Source organism: Sinohyriopsis cumingii, chromosome 13 (assembly GCF_028554795.1).
Source record: "Sinohyriopsis cumingii isolate HCF-2022 chromosome 13, ASM2855479v2, whole genome shotgun sequence".
In the NCBI taxonomy this organism is placed as follows: Eukaryota; Metazoa; Mollusca; class Bivalvia; order Unionida; family Unionidae; genus Sinohyriopsis; species Sinohyriopsis cumingii.
In genome coordinates, this window is record NC_142973.1 from 29287712 (window position 1) to 29311118 (window position 23407).

A 23407-nucleotide genomic window follows, 5' to 3' on the forward strand; every position below is an offset into this window, starting at 1 on the left:
ATAGCTTCTGTTTACTGAAAATCATTACAATGTATTTAACTGGTCAATTACTTACAAGGTCTGCAGAGCGGGATAGGTTGAAAAAGGAGTGAAGGTGGACTTCTTCCTCTCATAGAAGGATCTCTGACTTTGAGGAAAAGCTTCTTCTCCATATTCTACAACATCTGAGATCAAATTATTATCTGCATGTCTGGAATAAGATGAATAAAATGTGCATTTGTCATTTATAAATTTTATGCAGTCAAATGCCATTCAGTTAGCCTTTGGGAAGATATTAATAATAATGTCAGGCCACAATGGGCCTGATACTGCTCCCTGGTATACACTGGTTCAAAATACAAATTTTTTAAGGCTGGTGCCTGGGGTTGAAAGATACCCATCTCAGGATGATATCTACCTGTTAGGTGGTATTTAACATGTTATTTAGCTGTGACTAACTTCATCTGGACTATATGGTACTTTGGCATATCTTGTGTTAATGTGATTGTTATTATTCCCTGAGATATGCTGGTTCAAAATGCAGATGTTGTAAGGCTGGTGCCTTGGGTTGGAAGATTCCCATCTCAGGATTCATATCTACCTGTTTGATGGCATTGAACATGTCACAGAACTATGACTAATTCCAGCTGGACTATATGGTGCATTGGCATATTGTATGTATGTGAAAGGTGTTCATACAAGGACTCCACTGACCACACCTGACTGGTCTGACATGGTCAGGCAGTTCTGAAGAGAAAGTCATTTGATGATAGATTTTGTTATTTTTACTTCAGCAGAACTCAAGGTAAGTAGTATATTTTTTGTGTATTTTATGCTTTTAAGTGAAATAAAATCAAATAAAGACATTTTTTAATATTTTAAAATTAAACAAAACACTTTAAATTTAAGTATTTAATGCAAAGTTGTAAGCATATTGTCCCCTGCTGTAAGCAAAATCCATTTTGTATGATGGCACATGTGATTTGGTTTGGTACACAGCAAGTTCAAGAACCAAATGTTTCATGTAGGATTCCAATAACATCCTATTACCATGGCAATCGAGCACTTCAACAAACAGTTATCATGCATCACATCTGAATGACCCATGTGTAAACATACACTTAAGAAGTTCTCTTAGCTGAGAAGTTTAAGAGTTGAAATAATTAATCTACTGATATTTTTAAAAAAACTCAAATTTCCCTTGTATATGCACATTTAAGTATGTGGATCAAATCCCATTCATACCATGTCAAGATCCAATCCCCGTTTTTGTATTTTCATTCATAAAATCTTGCCAAGGAAATGTAAACCAATTACCTGCTTCACAATTTAAACAACACAAGCAGAATTAGTTACTTAACTTAAGCTCTTTGATATTTTTTAAAAAAAATCTAATTTGTGGAATAGGGTCAATAAGGGTATATCACCAAACTTGTAAGTTTCATTTCAGTGTTGGCTCTTAGATCAATAGTATGAAGGCACATTCATGAACTATGTCATCCCTTCAAATTCATAAAAGATGCTTTCTAGACTTGAGGCATGCAATTTAAGTTTACAGGGGTTGGGTTTAACAAAAAAATACCATGTAATATAACATTAGAATATCACAAATCAAAATTATTTAATGGATCTACAACGATCTTAGGTAATTTTTTTCATTGAATTTTGTTATTAAATGTGTTACCTATACATAATATTTCCTGATTTTATTTTTAGTTTAACTTTGATACCATACTACCAATAGTCACGGTATTTCTCAATTGCATTGGTAATGGAATATTGCCCTCTTTAGAGAATCTCCTATTAAATGTACAAGTAACTTCAGAAAATCCAGCACTTTGGCAGAACCATGAATCGGATATGAAAATTATTCACCAAGACAAATGCCTCAAGCATTTATTACTTTTTTTGGTTATGACTTCTAAAAGTAAAGCAGTATTAGGACACACTGGCTTACTAATTAAGACTCACTCAAACAGAGCCATATAATCATGCACACATTGAATTAGCCTTGGTCACTAAAAAGATAAGAAAGTACTTGTAGACATGACATAAAGAAAGCACTTGTACAAAACTGAGCATGAAGGCACTGTAACTATGTAACACTATTAATCAGTGTAATGTATACATTAACCTTATACTACGACTCAGAATGACTTTTGTTTTGTAGCCGCTTCCAACCCTGGAGAGTTAAGACAGGGTTGAGACTGCTAATGGGAAACTGTGCTAGCCAGGGAATACTGCCACAAAGGCAAACAAACCTGGGATGTCCTAAGAACATCGGGATATGGAAGACCCAGTCACAAGAAGTACCCTATAATTCACTACACAGAGCAGAAGCCATTTGAAGGTGCACCTACACAATGAATGAGCCACTGGAGGTTGAATCTATGCAGTGAAGAAGTCATTGGAGGGCAGATATACTAAGTGAACAATAATACAGTGCAGAAGTATCAGTGTACCTAAAGTGCTTTTAAGAACTTTAAGAATAGATGATAATATTTAGGAATCGTTTAAATGCAGTTATTAGTTTTCTTTTTACTATTGTGCAATATCTTTCTTATTCATCATAATCATTTAATTAAATCATCCAAATTTTTGTATATGTTGTCTCTATGTCTTCCATAAGTAGCATTCCAACCATTCATTTGACTAGTCTCTGACATACCTGGTTAATTGCTATGGAAGCCACACCACTACCTTATATACAACGTTTACAGAGAATGTTCTATGAAACTTTGACACCAAATCTGACTAAAACTGGTTGTATCATTTGAACGGACAAGATGAAAAAATGGTTTACCATATGTTTGTGATGGAAATTATGCCATTGCTAAGGGAACCATGTTAGTCACAATTTTGACAGAATATGTGTTCTGATAGACGCTCCTACCAAGTTTCTTTGAAACTTATTCAAGCATTCTAAAGAAGTCCAAAATAAGTTTTTCACCTGGATGCTAAGGAAACAATACTACTGCTAGAGAAGCCACCACAAACAAGATAATGATATCTGCACTGCACTAAGGTAACCCAATATGTGAATAAATTCTCGGGCTGAGATGCCATTCTTTGAGGGAATAGATGATAGACTTGTTCTAGAGGGAGACAGACACTTTTCACATGTTTTTTTAAATCTGTAGCCAAGTGGGTAAACTGCAGAGATTGTACAAAATGGATTTGTCCTTGTCAACAACAAATCCAAGGCTGGTTAGAAGTGAAACAAAGAATGTTATATCTTGATCTACAATATAATCTACTTGGTAATTTTGCTGGAAGTCATCCAGGTGGTTGAAATTCATATATGTGGGAAACAACAGTATGAATAATAAAAACTTATCCTATTGTCATTTTATTCACAAAACTGACATCTGTTTTTGTTTTCATATTGATTTGTACATAATGACTACAAAATAATTAGCAATTTTATTTCTACAAAATGTAATATCTGTGGCACTTTAAATTCAACAAGTCATTAACTATTTGTTTCACAATAAATTTTACCTGGCAGAAACATGCTTGGGTTTACTTTATGGCCCAAGAAAAGGACTGATTAATGCATGATGCTGTGGCATTTATTTTTCAATCCAGCTTCTGAGAGAAAACTGGCCAAACTGTTATAGTGTGCTTCCCAATTTGCAACCCTAAGTCATGCATGATTATCCTCAAGTGCACTTTGAGAAAACAGCACTGTGAATAGGACAGCAGAGATGGGGATGGTTCCCTCTGGGGCATATAGATCCTTGTACCACAGACAATAAAATTTTTAAAAAATAATTTAAAAATAAAACAACTGGTGCCCAATATATCTCCTCCATAATTATTACTGGAAATCCTGATTATGAACATAATAAGTTGTGATAATTAAGATTTTTATGTGCTAATCCTGATACTTACATTGTGTTAAGTTTCGGATAGTATCCCTCAGACATGACTTGGTGTGGAAAGGTTCGCAGATTATTGTTGCTCACAAATCTGAAGGAGAAAAATTATGTAACAGAACTAAAACAACATTGATAATTTCTACGTTCTTGTAAATATCTTCTTGTTATAAAAGATACATAAATCCATTGATTATGGCCCACAAAGTCAATTATATACTTACAGGATTGGCACCTGTATCCTTAATCAGTATTCCTGCATTTAAATTGTTTTTATATTAATTTTAATGCTATAACTCTTATTCTAATCTGATATTTTGAATTTTTATTATGTCATAATTTAAAACAACCCTAGTGATCAAGACAAAAACACTTATTACATGAGTTAACACACACACACATACATACATACATACATACATACATACATACATACTGTATAATATTTCATGTCTGTTTTGGAAAGAACATGTTTACTTCACTATGCATATCAAAATGAATAAGACATCATATTATATATATTTCTTGGTTTGCTGAAATATTAGAAGGAGGGTGAAAGTTTACATACTCTAATGTTATTTCAGTAAATGTTTGAACCTTACTAACCACGAGTGGACGGTATATTAATATAATTAAAAATTTATACATCATAATTAACTAAAAAAAATGAAATTCTTATAAAAATAAGCAAATTTATCATCTCGCTTTCAAGCATGTTGCTGCAGCTTTAGTAGCAGATAACCAAACAATCCCTGTGACGCTGACATTTGACCTTGTATCTACTCCATTTTTCTGTGAAACTAATATGTGCTAAATGTGATAACACTCTGTGTACAGAACCAAAGTTTTAGACACTTTTTGTATGGATCTCAAAAATATATCTGATAAAGCTAAACTATAATTCATTCAATGACCCTGACCTTTGGATCCATTATCTCCAAGATGCTTCCTCTATGCTGGCGAATTTGGTTCAATTTTTAATGTCTATTCATAGACACATATTGAAAGTCTTTATTTAAAAAAACTGTAACTGACCATTTCACCTTGGACATCAACAATGGCTGCAGTATGTTTTAACCCTTGTCATCTTTACTGTGTCTGATGACAATTCATTCATGGCAATAGAACAAAGCACTGCCAGATCCAATAAATGTAATCACTGACCACCAACCTAAATACAATGTGACCTTGACCTTTTGCAATCTTAGCCTTAAATCTCTAGCAATACTTCTCTTTCCACCTACCACTGCATTTTTGGGCAAAGTCTGATGATGATTGACTAATGAAAACAAAATATATTTAGCCCTTTCAAAATCCATTCACTAAAAAGCAATCGCCAGGCAATCACTGGCCAGATGACAGCTGGTTTGTGACTGCTGTTGTTCCTTTTGCAACATATGCTACAGACAAAACAAAACAATGGCTTCAAATTCATGGAAAGGAAGTGAACCCTACTGTTTCCACAGAAAAATACTTACTCACTGGGTCTTAAAATTCTATATTTGTACCAACCACAAAACCACAAACATTGCTATCACATAAACAATAATAAATTTATATTACAGTAGAACCTGACTTGAAAGACCACCCATTCTGCCAAAAATAATGGTCTCTCAAGACAGGTGGTCTCTCATAACAGGTCATAACTTTGTATAATCAATAAATCTGTGCATGGAGATCCTGGTCTCTCATAGCAGTGGTCTCTCAAGACAGGTTTTACTATATTTATTATTGTCTGATGTCATAAAATCGCATACTTTAAACCATTTTAAATTGGACTGATTAACAAAGATTGTTCATTTCAAACTCAAATTAAGGTGAAGCAAACAAAATGGTTCCAAATTTAGATCAGAATCACAAAATATATATTGTTATCCAACCTACAGGTTACGTAATTCATTTCCAATGTTGGACCAAGCATCAAAAGCAATGGCAGTCATGGGAGTTTTCTGACTGTGAAGTCTCAGTTCTGTTAGGTTCTGTAAATTCTGGAAGGAATTACTGGTCAAAGTGGCAAGCTTATTGTTGTTCAGATCTCTGAAAAAAGAGAAGAAAAAAACAAGACATCATATTGGGCTAAAAAAGAGAAAAACAATCTATAATAGCATTTTCGCACACCAACCTATTGGTAAGCCACTACTATACTGCTAAAGGCATGAATTGCAAGGTGATAATACTGTCACTTTGCATATTTGCTGTTCTGGATTAAATGCCCACTTCTAGAACATGAAATGCTAAGAAGTCAACAATAAAGGACTGATTGTTTCCTCTACCTCTTCTAGTTTCTGCTTGAAATGCCACCTCAAAGAAACAACATGCATAGATTGTCATTAGGGATTTTAAAAGAAAACTTTTCTGTAGATAGGTACATTATTGAAATGTCCCTTAATGTTTCATTGTGTGCACAAATATACAATAAATAAACATCAGGTTTAATTCATAAAAAAGGTAATCTAGATATTTTACAAAAATGGAAATGTGCCCATATGACACAGATGCCCAACGAATAGGATGCAATTAAAGGACAAGTATACAGTCAAAAAGGAAAATAATCCATAAAAAGTTGCCTGAAAATAGTGAAAATCAAGGGAGATAGATCTTCTTATGTAATGCCTCATTCCACAGGACAAGGTTGGACAAAAATCAACAAAGGTGACAATTTCAGATCCATAATTTGCAATAAAATACAGTATTTGCAGGAGCATTTGTTATAGCTATACCATGATCCCAATATATTCACTGCAACATAAATACACATTGGAAAACAATGAAAATCAAATGTGACCTATGTCTTCTTTATTACTGAAGATGGATTCAATTCATGAAGTGCTTTAAAAGTCACTGAGTAGAAACTGAAGGCAACACTCTTGAAAACAGGGACAACTCCATAAAATTTAGCTAGAAAACTGAAAATTAACTCTACTTAGGTTTTCTTAACAAACAGGAATTTGACTTTAATCCATGAAATCCTTCAAGGTTTATGAGTGGAAAATAAAGGGCAAAGATCTAAAACAAATAAGTTGCATAAATCCATACAAGTTTTCCAAAAACAGCAAAAATAAAACTTGAAAGGGTTTACCTAATTTAAATCCTCAATCCGAATTTGGGTTGAGTCTATGATATTCCTTAAAAAAGTATAGAGCAAGACTGAAAGGCTAGATTAAGTCACACAGGTACCAATCTTCATAAATGTTTGCTGCAAAACAAGAAAAAATCAAACTTGACCCTAGTCATTTTAATGTCAAGCCTTTAAAAATATTCATTTCAATCCAAAAAGTCCTTATAAAATTATCGAGTAAAAGGACATCTGTGATAGATGTGAAGTGAAGTGACCTGCTTATTTTGGGGACATCAAAATTTATCTAACAAAATCTAAAATCTATTGTGTAATTATTTTGGTACCTAACATATGGCAGTCCCATTTTAATAGACATGGTATCCAGAGAAAACATTTCTAAAAAAAATGTATTGCTAGGGTTCTTTGATTGTCAAAAGAGTTTATATGAAAATGACACAAAATTATAAACTGCATCTATGGGTGATTGCACAACAAGGAAAGTGTCTTCCATGGGTTCCAAAAGTGTTTGACTGATTCACAGCCATATTTTTTCTCTGTTGTCTTATTTTGAACATTTAAATGTTATTTCACATGTATAATTGATACTTACAGATGAAGCAGACTTGAAATGTTGGAAAATGTGTTGACAGGAATTGCTGACATGGAGTTCTGATGAATTTCCCTAAAAAATAATATTTAGGTTAATATTTGAATAACCATACCTTTAAATCTTCTCAACTAATTTTTGCAAATGTTACTGTAAATACTTAGAATTCAAATTCATGTGCTGTAATCAGTAAAAGTGTAACTTTTAATGTTATGTACATCCTATTATAATAGGTAGTCCAAGTCATCCCTGCCCTATGATTGGTCAAGTATGTCCCCAATATTTCTATGATTGGTCACGTAGATCCCAAACTCTTCTAATGACTGGTCATGTATATCCCAAACATTTCTATGATTGGTCAAGAATATCCTAAACTTTTTGATGATTGGTCAAATATATCCCAAACTTTTCTATGACTGGTCAAGTATTCCCAAATCTTTCTATGATTCATCAAGTGTATCCAAAACTTTTAGGTTTTTATCTTAACAGATTCAGACTGCACATGGTACACTTGCATACCTGCTACATGTATTGTGTACATGTACACTTCCATACCTGCTACATGTATTGTGTACATGTACTTCCATACCTGCTACATGTATTGTGTATATGTACACTTGCATACCTGCTACATGTATTGTGTACATGTACACATGCATACCTGCTACATGTATTGTGTATATGTACACTTGCATACCTGCTACATGTATTGTGTACATGTACACATGCATACCTTCTGCATTTATTGTGTACATGTACACATGCATACCTGCTACATGTATTGTGTACATGTACACTTGCATACCTGCTACATGTATTGTGCACATGTACACATGCATACCTTCTGCATTTATTGTGTACATGTACACATGCATAGCTGCTACATGTATTGTGCACATGTATACATGCATACCTTCTGCATTTATTGTGTACATGTACACATGCATACCTGCTATATGTATTGTGTATATGCACAGATAGGCAATATCAGAGTTTCCACACATTCCTTGAAACAATGTAAAATGTATGAAAGAAAACTTACAAGATCTTCAGTTCTGGTAACTGTGCAAATGTTTCTGGTTCTATAAATGTCAGAAGATTGTTGCTAATGTTCCTGAAAAATATTTGATCAAAATCCAAATTGAGTAAAGAAAAGAAATCATATTGTAACACTAGAAACAAAAGTCAATCTAATGCTGTTTAAAATTGTCAAGTGCCCATGACAGAATCATACAAACTGTTTGGTAAAAAATATAAAATTTTATCTCAAAACCTTACAAGTCTTGCAATGTGTCCTACAAAAAAATCATAACCAGACCCCATATTCTTTAAACTTTGAGCAAAGAACCAAAAGCTAAAAATCACAAAATTTGCACAATCTAAAACTTTGATTAGCTTGAAGTCAGAATTAAAGAACGTTTTCTTCACTTCTAGACTGTCAAATTTGCATGTTATGAATGAAGCCAAATTATTACTTCTGATTTTGGGTTTTGAGCTTGAGGTCAATCTGGCTCAAAATGTTTAAAGAATAATGAACCCTGTATAGCACATTAATCTTTAATTAATTCTTTACAGTTATAATTAATATCTAAAATTATGCCATGTTCATTAAGTAAGAGATTTAGTAAACCAATTAAATAATATGATACATGCATGCCACCCACTGTAAGAACTCATAGTTACCATATATGATGGGACAGGACCAATTATTTTTTTTCCTTGTTCCAAAATTTAGATACTTAAAAACAAATTCACTTTAAAATTTGTCCCAAAATTTTTTAAAATGCCTAATGATACACTTAATACAGAAATGATTTTACAATCTTTGATCAAAATGTAATAAAAACCTTTATTTTTTTCTTTGGCTCATGTTTTTTTCTCTGTTCTTGTAAAAAATATATCCAGTGACACAAGAAAACAGGTACAAGATCTTTAGGAAGTATGGGTTTTACTCTTACTTTAGTCTCAACTGAGATCCAATGGCTTAATTTTATTCAGTCTTGATTGCTGACACCTGGAGAGTGTCTGGTCTTAATGCATTTTCAGATTCCTGCTTAATTCATACCTTGCATTTGTCCATAAGGTAGATGTAACACCCCTCAATCTAATCATGCCCCTTCAGTAGATTTGGATCCTTACAATGGAATCAGTGAGTGGTGTATTTTCAAATCATACACCATTACTCTCAGAATAAGAGGTAAACCACTATAGTCAGTATCAAATCTGCACATGGCAGATTGCACTCAGCATGCAAAGAGGACCTTTACAGGTTGTACACAAAACAATCAAAGAGAATTCAAATAAAGCCTTGATATATCCAACTGTGAAACTCCTCAAAACTATGACCTCAGTTTACCAGAATCTCCAAAAGACAGAGTTCCTTCTTTATTATCGACATTTTTCACTAGTCAGCTGAAAAATCCTCAAATCTGAACACTGAAACAAATATTCAATCAATATGGAGCTGTTCAAGCCCATGAGCTCTCTGCCAAAAATGTTTGATGACAATTAGGCAAAGAAACTTGACTTATCTTGCAGAAAGGAAAATAGTACTGCACAAATAATGTCTGGGAAAATGACCATAGCAAACTAAAATTATGCTGCAGAAACCATCTCATCTATCCACAGACTGGTGAGAGGATGAAAAGAGAATGGACTAAATAATGATTTAACTGACATTGCTACCTGTATTTTTGGTTGGTGGGATAAATAATGTTACTGACAATTTCATTAATATACTCTTCAGAATTAGTCAATTCAATGATGGAGTTTAAATAAAGTGTGAAAATTTATAACTGAAAGGAATACCAAATTTTTATCTCGGAATATCTATCGACTCAAACAGAATTCAAATATTTGTTGATGATAATAAAGGCATCAAATCCACCCTCTTTACTTTTTCTACCTTGATATTCAATGGCAGCCCACCAGGCAGTCCTCTTTTTTTTCTACCTTGATATTCAATGGCACCCAAATCCCAGCCATCCTCCTTTTTTGTTTACCTTGATATTTATTGACACCCCAACTACCAGCCAACCTCTTTTCTTCATTTACCTTGATATTTATTGGTACCCCAACTCCCAGCCATTCAAAACACAGAGAGTGAATCAAGTCATCTAAATCTAATTAAATGACACTGCAGTGGTCTTGAGTAACTTTTTTATGGATTCAAACAAAATATAAACGAATGTATGGTAGATGTAATTTTCCATGTTTAGCTTCAAGTTCAGGACAAATAAAAACATTCCTTTAATGCTGAAGATGAATATAAAAGGACAGAAACTTTATTACCTGTTCAATTAAATGTGTGAATGATTTCAACAATTGCTATGGGAAGTGATTGGTTCCTGCTCAAAATCACATGGACAATTAATTAAATTTAATATGTCGATTGCAATTCTGTGTAATTTGTCATCATAATATATGCCTGATATATTCAACAAGTTTGAGTCTTTGACAGATTAAAACATCCAAATCAGACACTGAGATTTGCTGCTAACTTGTATCCAGACTTGGTAAATAATGTTTAAACTGAACCCCTGGTACATTGCCATTGACATCATCCTTCACATAATATGTATATTGCAAAAGGTATGAAATGGCCATATGGCTCATGTAAACATTATAATGAAACCTTCTACCAGATCAAAGCATTAGAGCTATATGGGAACTATAGTCTGACTATACCTCCCTGTTTGTTTGTTAAAAAAAAAACAATGATTTCAATAACAATAATCTTTAATGTAATAAAGAGTGCACAGAACTTAGTTAATTCGTTCACTGATTTATAATTTCTAACCTGAGTGTGACCATCATGACCCTAACACTTGCATTATCTGCTCCTTTACTGCTGGATAATTCCATAAATTACCATAATGTTGATAGTTTAGAATTGTATCCTTTGCACACATGTACGTAAAAATTATGCTGCTTGTTAAATCTATGTGAAAGGAAAATTTGTAATTGTCATTCTTTTCCTTTGCTTGATTCAACATTGTAAATATCAGCAGCAGACGACATAGTATTTTCCTTCTACATACATCAATGTGTGGTTGCGCATACACCCCTTCCTTGAAAATGGACTTGTCCAGGAACTGGAAATGACTGGCAAACAGGTCGTCTTTTACACTGGCAACTTTTGTCTTGGAATGAAATGTGCAGATGATAGTGTTATGGTCTCACCTGGGCATAATCAGGTTTGAAATTATAGATCAATAAATAAACTAAATTCTGTGCATCTTTCATCTCATTTTTGCTTTTCGTTTTTTAAATTTAGTAAGGGGGTACAAAACAAATGGGGAGGTATATTCAGACTTTAGTTTCTTGCCTTGACCCAGTTTGTGAGCAAACAATTCCATTTCCTGGGTGAAGAGGGATTTCCAACAAACGGGACATTTTCAAAAAGGCATAAGAATGAAAAAGTGAAAAATAAACCTTGTGCAAAAATTTTAATATAATGCTGATAACTATGGCTTAATACTAATGCACTGAACAACAGACAGCAGCAAGCTTTGTTGTAATAGTCAACGCAATTGCTACATGTTAAAACTTAAATGGGTTCCAAAGTCACATCAACTGGCCCATGTTCATCTTAGTTATGTAAAACTGACATCTGTATTACTGACTATTAAGTTAATAAAGAAATGTAAAAAGCTGAATTTTAATCATATTGATATTTCCAGAGCTACATGTGTAATGACTTCAAAACATGAATACAAGACAAAATGAGAACTATACTGGAGTCAACTTTCCAAGGTAGGATGATTAGGGGTAGGGTAGGGTATGTGACTATTAATGGTTTGCAGGACTTACTACAACTGTTCCTCACAGAACAAATGTATGATAATGGTTCAAAAAATTTTCCGAGTTCTGGTTGTTATGTACAGTTTATTCTACTGTTTTGCATCAACTTGCCATTGTTACATGTTATCTTTTCAGTAGTATAATGAATAGAAATGGGAACATTGTGAGCAATGTAACTATTCAGAATTTTGAAATTATGATGACCTTGACATTATGATAACCTTATAAGTCAAGAGTTTGAATTTTGATGATTTAGCTGGTTTAAGCTGTTTCCTTGTAAACTTATTAATTCAACACTACATAGTTTACATTACACCTGAGTTTTTTCTGTGACAAACTACTGTCAAATACCTATTATCCATTAAAATATTTACAGAAAAGTATTCTAATTCAAATGTTTGGATATTCTGTTCAGCTCTAGAAACAACACATTTCAGTGTGAAAGTGAGACAGCAGGAACCAGAAAATCTTACAGATGCACAAATTTTGAGGCAGACGCAAGAGGTTCAAAACTTTTCTTCGAAAGTTTAGTCATCTTATTTCCATCAAGTCCTCTGAAATAAAAATATATTCAGTGTACATTTTAAAAAAAATGGACTTTGTCAGCATTGATAACATACAAATGGCACTCACAAATTTGAATGAAACTAATTTCAAATGAGAAGCATATTAATCTGAGTATATATCTAAGTATGTAAATGTTATTTAAAAAGATTTAAAAAATCAATTTCATATTTGCCTTTAATATAAGAATATATCCTGGTATTTATTATCAAAATTACACTCTTAACTTTTTGAGAAAACACAATCTAACATACACATGAACTCTACCAATTTTAGAAACTGATAACTTTTTTTAAGTACTGAGGTATGGTTATATTAAAGGCATCAGCTAGACTTTATTCTGTATCATTATCACATGCCATATTGCAGCCAGAAAAGTACAGATCACAAATCTGTGAGATTTATTTTTCTGTAATACAGATGATAATAACATCTTTAGTTTACCTGTAACAGATAATAATAACAGTCCCTCAAAGGGAATATCATGCACTACTAGGCAAAATTAATTTCTAGGAATCTATCAAAAAGTCCATATTTTACTGTTTTATTCTTTTTAACTGTGGAGTATTGAAACATCTATGAGTTTTTAACTGTATAGTGTGGCATGCATGATGTGATGCTACAGAAATTGTGGCACTCTTAAGTTAACTTGTTTAAATTTCATGGTAACTCATTTTTTTTAAATATTGTCACTTTAAACAGTACCATGGGCATCTAGTTGTACTAGTACTGAAGGGGTTTAAGAAAACCAGTTAATATCAATGAAAACCAAAATCAACTCTTACAAGTAAACCAAGGAAGACACATCTCCAAACACAAGGTATGACAGCTGAGTTAACTGATTGTAAGAAAAACTCCTGAAAAAAAGAGAAAAAAGAAATTAAATGCAATGATACAAATTTCTATAAAACATATTTATTGTCATACCTAAAGAAGAATTATTTTTTAAAATTAAAATAGATCAATTTTACTGATTTTCCTTGTATCAATAAATTTTCTTTAAAAGTTTGCTTTTGTTCAAGTTCACTGAAAGGCTGGTCTGACCACTGTACTTGGAAACAATTTTTTAAACAATTTACTATAAAACCAGGGAATGATACAAATTTCTTAATTATGGGCAGAAGTCCTATGTATGTAGGTTGAACATAAACGTAAAACTACGACACTGTTCAATATTATCCTTAGTTAGAAGGAGTCAATTATACAGAGGTGCCACTATTACACAGATCACTGTATCTGTAATTACTGCAGGTTCATCAACCCATCCCCTCTCCCCATGAAAGTGTATTACAATACATACTATTTTTAATATGAAAGATTCCCTGGGTGGAAATGGAGATGTCAGTAGGGGATCTGCATTTGGGAGTAAAGTCAACATGGGTTGGAGGGGTACTGTTCAAAGCAAAATGGTTATGCAAATGAGGGGAAAGTTTTACTTAAGCCAGATCACGAACCTCATCAAAAGCAACCCTCCCCACCTACAACAGATCTCTAAGCAAACATTTATATCAAAGAATTAATACTGAGCTTAACTCTAAAGTGAATATTAACTAGAAGAAATTTAGGTCTTATTTTAACTTCTGAAAATTTAAGCTTGAATGAATGTTTTTTTCTTTAAACATTTTGAAAGATTCCTGAATCATTTTTTAAAAACGTTGAATAACACTGATTATTCACATTGTTTACTTATACAAATTCCCAAAATTTCCTGCAAAGATTTAGATTGTCAACAAATAAATCCTGGATAATTGATTTTCCTACCATAATCATTTTATCACAGTATGTATGGATAAATGGCACTGTACTATACTAAACAATTAGGTATACCCTTCCAATCTTCTGAAGAAAAAAATACTTGCCAAATTAATAATAACTACAAACCTTGATAATACAAAAACTCAATTATTTTCAGCATGTAAATGAATCTCAGTTTCAGTCTGAAGTGTAATTTATAGCAGATGGATGTAAATACAGAAATTTCTGTACAAATAAAACATCACTGCAAGTCATTGTAGGTAATTTTTCTGCAAGATATTATGTGCATAACTGGTACTGGAATTCTTGTAGAAATTTTAATTTCCATATAAAGCAAACTAGTAGAAATATAACACTGTGTAAGTTTTACCCATGATGCCATATCAAAATTATCCACAATGACTTGCAAAAATGGCTGATACTTACAGAGGGAAAGGTAAAGAAAAATATAGCAAGATGAAAGAAATAAAAATTGTTTAGAGTCTGAGAATAGAAAATCCCTGATTTTCAAGGTCTGCATTTTAGTCTTCCCTTCTTTAGATCAAAACCACTTTATTCAACTTAAGTAACGTAACAATGTTTAGCTTTCCAAAAACTGGGATAAGCTTGACAATATTTATCTGACACCAAGCAGGTAAGGTAGATGAAATCAGGGACCACAAAGCAAACAAGCAAAATAAATATAAAAAATAGGTCTATATCTGAACAACGGGAATAGTTCCTCTACATACGCATAAAACATGCAGACCAAATTAACTTATTAAATTAAATAAAATGCTAAATGTTGTTAACAAGATTTTTATCACAAAAATCTAAACCATTCAATATCATAAATGTATAAAAATGGAAAACTTGCTACAATCATCTAAAAATCTAATCAGTTTATAAACGTACAAATACAAACATGTCAACCAAATATCATTCTCTATCTAAAGAGGTTTGGGGTTAATAATGATAACATGGTTTTTGTTAAAATAAAAAGCATAAAACCAACAAGTTCAAAGTTGTGTCAATAATGGAAAAATGGTCATCGACATATAATAACAAATATATGGTAACTTCATGCGATATTGTGGGTTGTTTGGTATCATGGTATTCAAGGTTTTCAGTAATTTTCTGCATAGCACCACCTATCATGTGCTTATCTTATATACACTGGATGACATTTTGTGAAAATGTCGAAAATGCTAGCAAATACACTATTTTAAATATGTACCTATGACTTTCACTTTATAAAACATGGCCATACCCCATGTTCTCAAATTAAACTCTACTGTTCTAAAAATCAATATCACTGTAACAAATCAGTTAACCAGTTTGTCATCTGACAATTTCCAATAATTTTATGCAAGAATCGCATAACATGATTACCATATTTGTCAAGAAGCAAGAGATCAAATCTATGGTAGCAAATAAGAGGATGTTAATGTTATAATTTTCATGTGGCTTTCAAAATCTACAGGTGTTGACTTCAAAACTTCATTGTACATGATTTCTTACTTTTCATTATAACACCTGGTTTTGTTTAAACCATCTGTGGTCAACATGTACTTTCATGATCATGTTGGTGTGCCAATTCTCAGCAATAATCCTGGTGCCACCTTGGTCACAAGTGGTTACATATGAATGTTTTAATTCTCTCAGATAAGTTTGTTTCTGTTGTTGGATGGTATGGGTGACAATCAGAGCCACTTAAATAACATCAAATTTTCAGATTAATTTTCAGATTAATTTACAAGTAGTGCATCATATACATCAAGATCCTAACTTGAGGATAAGTATATGCCATCATAAAAATATTTTTTCAGTATTGCAGGAATATCAAAGTAATGCCCCTTGCATAACCTGGAATCTATACGGTGTCTGTTTATTGATCGTTTCCCACAATCACCTGATTTAAACTGGAAATTAATTGTAGTTTAACAGAGAGCAAAGAACACCAAATAGACATATATATAGACATATATAATACCTTGAAGGTCAATGTCTTTATTTACTTATTCACTGATCGCTAACTTCAAGACCCACAATACCATAGCACTCCAGTATACCCACTAAATTTGTGTTCTCTAGTGATGTCAGAAAACTGAAAAATAAGGTCACTTGCACCAGAATTTAAGCAAGTCATGGAACCTACTCAAGATATTTAAATATCCAGTTTGGTCACTTTAGGTCAGTGATAAAAAAAAATGTGATAGCCTAACGTCTGGGGCCCATCTAATTTCAGGTCAGGCCCCTCCTGTTTTATCAGTGAGGTACAAGCCAGGCTTGCCTAAAAAAAACTCTTATTTGCCTGAGAAAACTTTGATTGCACAGATGAAATGCAAAAATTTATTTTCAGGATGTTGACCTGCCATAACATGGCGTATTACGCTAAAAACATTATCTTTACTCCCCAAACCCCTGACACAGCTTTTGTTTTGAAAAACATGATTTTAAGTAATCTTTAAAAATAGAACAAAAAAAACCCCCTCCAAAACATAAACAAAAAAAACCTTCACCATCCGTTACATATAATATGTATAAACGGTAAACAGTCATGATTGAAGTGGATGTAAAACTATCCATTGGGAAGTTTAAATAGAGGCAATTAAAAGTCAAAGAGGTCAGGTATAAACCACCATTTTATGTATTACTTAATTAGCTAATAATAGCTAATGTGATGTGTTTAATGTGATGAGCATATTGTATTAATTTGCATATGCAAAGATCGTGAAGTGGAACAACCCAATAGAGGTTATTCAAAGAGATGCTTGATGCGAGTAGATAAAAAGTTATAACATACAATTGCCTTGAATGAGAATGTTTAAGCCATCTTTATTAAAGATTATTCACAAGTTTGTGAACAGTGGCAATGTTTCTTTGAAGTCAGATTTTACTCCATATAAAAAAAGGAAAGCATAATATATTTCAGTTGTCAGAATAGTGTCCAAATGTTATTCATTTTTGAAGGCTATATGGGAAGCAAAGCAAGCAAAACATTTTTTTGGAACTCTTGGCTAATGGAGTTTAGGTTTGTGAAGCGTTCCAGCAAAAAAAAGGAGGAGGGCATTTAATTCTTTGCACAATATATCGACATATGTCCTTCCTGTGTGTACCATGTCTGTCAAAATAGGAGCACCACCTCTATATAATATATTTGACACAATGAAATGGTCAGCCCAAATGTGAGGTATATTAATTTTTTTATAAAGACAAGCATCTCGTGATCAGACTGCAAGAGATAGTTTTGACAATGCTAATGTTATGATTGTCCAGAACAACTTGGTTCTGAACAGGATTCACTCAGGAAATCCAGCAGATAAATTTGAACACCAGTACCATCCAGTCTCTAGTGAGTGTAGTGATGAACAATAAAGACACACGCATTACCTTCAAACCCTCTACTGAACCCTACTGAATTCATATGTGAAGTTTAGCATACTTGTGTGACAAGTAATATTAAAAAAGGGGACATTATGTGCATATGGAAATTGTTTTCCAGGCTAGAGGAATTTGTGTCAGGTCTTGTGGGTTGTTTTTTTTTACACCATCCTGTGTCTAACATTTTTGGTCTTTAAGCACAATTTAGGTGCAATATTTTTTTATAGCTATCTTGCTTGTTAAGGTGTTATGGACAGACAGACAGTACCAAACCAAAATGTTTCTAGGTGAGGGGAGAGGAGCACTGAAGATCAGCTGTACATATTTAAAATGTGTAATAAAAAGAGGTTATGTTTACCATTTTCAAGGTTTCATACTAGAGAAACAAATCTAATGACCTATCTTTTTATTTCCTTAGTTATAATCTGCATCATAAACTGTTCAGCCCATGAAAATTGTTTTAAAAAATGTTTAATTACTCTGCCAATTTCGTTCCAGCATCCCTACTTTTGTGGATCTGTCTCGCCTGGAATGTCTGTTTCTTTAATAAGATTTATTTCAGGCTGTTTAGCTTCAAAAGTGTAATTCAAACTAAAAATAATGGACGATAAATAGCATATTAGGTCTACGTTGCAAAACATCTATGCCCCCATTGCAGAACCTATAGCCCAATAAGTCCATCCTGATTGCCTCATATAATTCTTCTTAAACTGTACTCACGAGGTTTCCTTAAAATGATGTTGAAACTTTCTAATATGTTGTTTTTTAGAAGAAAACAAATGCTGGCCTGAAAATGTATCCAGGTCACCGACAAATGAAAACAAATATGCCCATCAAAATTCATTTGTCTACTTCAAGAGATCCTTACTTAACTGTGCTATGAAATGCTTTCATAAAAAGCACAAGTCCAAAAAAGGTGTCAAAATTTAATTGCTGCAATAGTAAAACATTTTTAATAAGCAAATGTAAAATTTGATGATTTTAAGCTGATTTATAGCATACTCACGCAATTCGAAGATTTGGGCCAGATACCCATCCTGTTGGAATCCAGTACATCTTATTTCCCATCATAGCTCTAAGACCAGAAGAAGAAATTTAGAGTGATAATCATTTTTAAACATTGTTTATTTAAAGTTATATGCCTTAAATCTAAAAAAAATGTGAACGGGTTTTTATTACCAAATTAAAAGTCCTTTTTGCAAAAGTGAGTCATTTTTGCATTTTTATACCTACCTGCTGGGCATGTTATTTGCCCATAAATACTGTTACTGTTCACTTGTTGAACTACAGTTGTGTATTTACTTTGGAATACAGCAGAAATTATATTACTCTGTTTCATGTAGTGTGTTCATTTTATTATTCAGCCTCAATTAAAAAGCAAAATGATATGTAATAAAAAGTTACTACATCTGTATGGGAAAAATATGAACTCACTTTTTCTGAGCAATACTTGACTCCTAATGCAATGCATATTACTCAGAAAAACTCTTCATATTTTCCGAGACAAAATGCAGTAACCTATAATTAACTTATACATACTGCATGAGTCTGACAATGTAAAATTAATGGATAAAAAATGCGCACATAAAAAAACATGCTTTCTCAGCAACTGTACTGGAAAAACTGAGTATATAGAAGACTTTAGCACTGATATTATCAGAGGTGATGGACAGGCCAATGTATCCATTGATGTACTGATGTACAGGCACGATACTAAAATGATATTATCAGAGGTGATGGACAGGCCAATGTATCCATTGATGTACTGATGTACACGCATGATACTAAAATGATATTATCAGAGGTGATGGACAGGCCAATGTATCCATTGATGTACTGATGTACAGGCATGATACTAAAATGATATTATCAGAGGTGATGGACAGGCCAATGTATCCATTGATGTACTGATGTACACGCATGATACTAAAATGATATTATCAGAGGTGATGGACAGGCCAATGTATCCATTGATGTACTGATGTACAGGCATGATACTAAAATGATATTATCAGAGGTGATGGACAGGCCAATGTATCCATTGATGTACTGATGTACAGGCACGATACTAAAATGATATTATCAGAGGTGATGGACAGGCCAATGTATCCACTGATGTACTGATGTACAGGCATGATACTAAAATGATATTATCAGAGGTGATGGACAGGCCAATGTATCCACTGATGTACTGATGTACAGGCATGATACTAAAATGATATTATCAGAGGTGATGGACAGGCCAATGTATCCATTGATGTACTGATGTACAGGCATGATACTAAAATGATCACCATGTCAATCGTTCACCTAACTAACACAGTATATTATTTGCACACCCTCAATTTTTTTCACTCCCTCCACAACAATTGTAAAAAGCATCGAGAATATATTTTTAAAAAATGCATAAAACTTAGTTATTTCATTCATCAATTCACTATGGGGTTCCAAACACTGTCAGCTTGTTGATGTTTCAAATCAAACAGGAGTTTCCTTAGTAACACAGCTGCCGTATTTACAATGGCAATTCTACGCTTTCAAGCACTGCCTTTGATAATCTCAATAATTCTGTACATTTTGGAATCATATCTCTTTCAACACATATACAAGAATTCCTCCTTTTTATTTGTTCAATTCTTTTAGAAATATTCAAACTTTACATTTGCAAATACTGGATGCAGACAACAAAGTAGAAACCAGAAAATGATGGCAAGCAGTCTGTTTGTTTGTTTACATTGAGAGCTTTTTATTTTAGTTGAAACGCCAATAAGTTAAAAGTGTTAGAGACCCCTTGGCAACTACTGAGTTAGAAATTAAAATGAATAGGTTTTGTGATTTAAGACTTATATCCTTGATGCTTTTCATTTTTTAAGCTGGTGCAGGGGGTACAAATAAATGGGAGGGTGTGTGTATACTACATTCATGACCTAATAAAATGTTAAAAGTTGTCACTTACAAATGTGTAATTGTGCTGGGAAGTTTCTGTATCTTGTTGTTGGATGATATCACAATCTGATTATAGGCTAGGTTCCTGTCAAAAGAGATTATGATAAAAATGTATATATATATATGCAGCAAAATTTCAGTTAAAAAACAAAATTAAAAATGTTATTAGTCAAAAAATTATTTATCTAACACAATGCAAGATTGATGAGATGGATAACCATTATTGATTTTGCCGAAAGTTTCAATCTCTTACACAATTTAAATCTGGTTGTTTCAATTTTGTCAATGATGAGGAGTAGGAGTAGGAGGATAGCGAGGATGATTATAATAATGATGGTACATGTATCCGATACACAGGCACTTGATTCAGGGGGAAATTATGACAATACTTTCTCTAATTAAAGATGGTCTTATCCTTAGTTTTCCTGCTGAATCAAGTGCCTGTGATTTGATACAATTAACTATTAGCTATGATACGTGTAATCTGGACCTATTGCTATGACATTTCATATGCAGTAGAAATTAGAGAGATAACTTACGATAACAGCAGTTCTATGCAAGCAGTATGTCATTCAAACAAGACAAATTATTTTGCTTACAAGAATTTAAGAGCTGTTCTGGAGACATCAGGAATAACTGCAATCCCAGTGTCCTGGATGATCCTGAAAAATATTCCGTTGTCAAGGTATTGAATAGAAAGAATATATAACACAATGACGTATTTCATTTTCTTACATATTTTTTTTTATCAGGCACAATAGATATAGCTACAGGTTTATTTAAAACTATGTGTTTTTTTCCTTAAAGACAATGTATTAAGTATATTTTCTAAATCAAACTTGCAACAGTTCAAAAATCAGTTCTCTTTTCATGAAGTACATAACAATTATATTTTTTATATTTGGAAGTCCTGAATATGGGATGAATGTTGGGATTGGGTATTCATAGCACTGTCTGTTGCAAAATTGATTCTTTCATAACCTCTAGTTTAAATAAGACACTTTTCATTTTTATTTAAAAGAAGGTTGACAATTTTAAGCAAACACACACCATCACTTCTCAAACTTTGACCCTTTTAGTACAGTTCCTGGACACATTCCTGGTTACATAAGCAAATAAGAAATATGTTCATGGAACATGGATGCCTCACTGCTGTGCTTGACAAATGACTTAAAATAAAACTTAATACTATTCACAGATTTTGCAGAAGATGTTCAAATATTTTTCCATTTTTAGTAATGGCAACAATCCATCAGTATCATTCATAGATGTAAAGGACAGACAGACAGACAGACAAAGAGATACATGCAGTTATATGTTTCTGCATAGCAGATACAAAATCAATTTGCATGCATGCAGATTTTGTTACAAATCAGCTAAACCTCTTGACATCCTGCTTGGTTTAAAAAAAGGTAAGAGTTGGTAATTAAAAGTTGATGGATATACTTACAGGGTGTGAAGCCTGGTGAGATTCTCAAATGTTCTGTCCACTATCAGCTTAAAATCTGGACAGCTGAGGATTGTACTAAAATTAGAAAAGAAGTATACTCTAATCTACTTAATCCAAAGCAAACCTAAAGACATTTGTTTCTGAAAGCAAACCTGTTTACCTCTCCACTACTGACCATGTCCTTTACTTGAGACAAAGTTTAATCCTATGACCTTGAAAATAAGTTCATATTCATTAAAACCTGCTTAGGTATCTAAATATACAATTTCTTTTGGTTTCATTAAATAATTGTTGAGATATCTTGATTACAAAGTCAGTAGGGCAGACAGAATGATGGGCAGAAGAAGTCAAATATGTTTCCCTCCATTGACGGGTGAAAAGAAGATATAATCACAATTGTTAACAATAAGTCCAGGTGAGCTTGAAACTGCTCAACTGCCTGACATCTGGCCAATGTTTATAAGTGCAAGAAACCTGGACCAGCAGGATACATTTTGCTGAAATTGTTTCCAGATTCTTGAATGTACTAGTATGCTAACAGTCCTGATGTATCACAATGGCATTGTCCAGAAGTCCTTTGAATAAATCACAATAGTCCCAGAATAATAGTTTAGTCCAATGAGCACTGTGTGGTTCCAATGAATGATGCAAACAAATGTCTCCTCTCAAATAATATCTAAACACAACATTAAATACATCAGCAGACTGATATTAATACATGAACATATGAAGAAAAAAATCCAAAATAAGAATCTGAAATAGGAATGAAATGATTGCTCAGTTCTCTCCTCATATACATGCACATGGGCCTAAAACACAATTTTCTCCTCCTTCCTACATGACATTTTGCAATAACCCACATCATAAAAGAACACATCTGACCATCCCATCCAATGGGAAATAATTTAATTCTTCTACGAACCCACCTACCAACCTATCTAACGGGAAATAATCCCAAAGTTGAAAACATATTTATTATCAACATTATTATTATTGATCGTAAA

The 23407-nt window shown here is 32.9% G+C and overlaps 1 protein-coding gene across 1 annotated transcript in view; it reads right to left on the minus strand.

The window, feature by feature from the left end:
• The window catches only part of LOC149785118 (uncharacterized), a 205924-nt gene that overhangs the window by 176938 nt on the left and 5579 nt on the right, over positions 1-23407 (minus strand). Inside the window, exons 4-14 of the mRNA XM_089978885.1 lie at positions 22404-22478; positions 21553-21615; positions 20964-21038; positions 19014-19082; positions 13675-13746; positions 12799-12879; positions 8565-8636; positions 7526-7597; positions 5742-5894; positions 3874-3951; positions 56-190 (exon numbers count right to left, since the gene is read on the minus strand). Of these exons, the coding sequence (XP_089835011.1) occupies positions 56-190; positions 3874-3951; positions 5742-5894; positions 7526-7597; positions 8565-8636; positions 12799-12879; positions 13675-13746; positions 19014-19082; positions 20964-21038; positions 21553-21615; positions 22404-22478 (945 nt within the window). The remainder of the gene's footprint in view (positions 1-55; positions 191-3873; positions 3952-5741; positions 5895-7525; positions 7598-8564; positions 8637-12798; positions 12880-13674; positions 13747-19013; positions 19083-20963; positions 21039-21552; positions 21616-22403; positions 22479-23407) is intronic.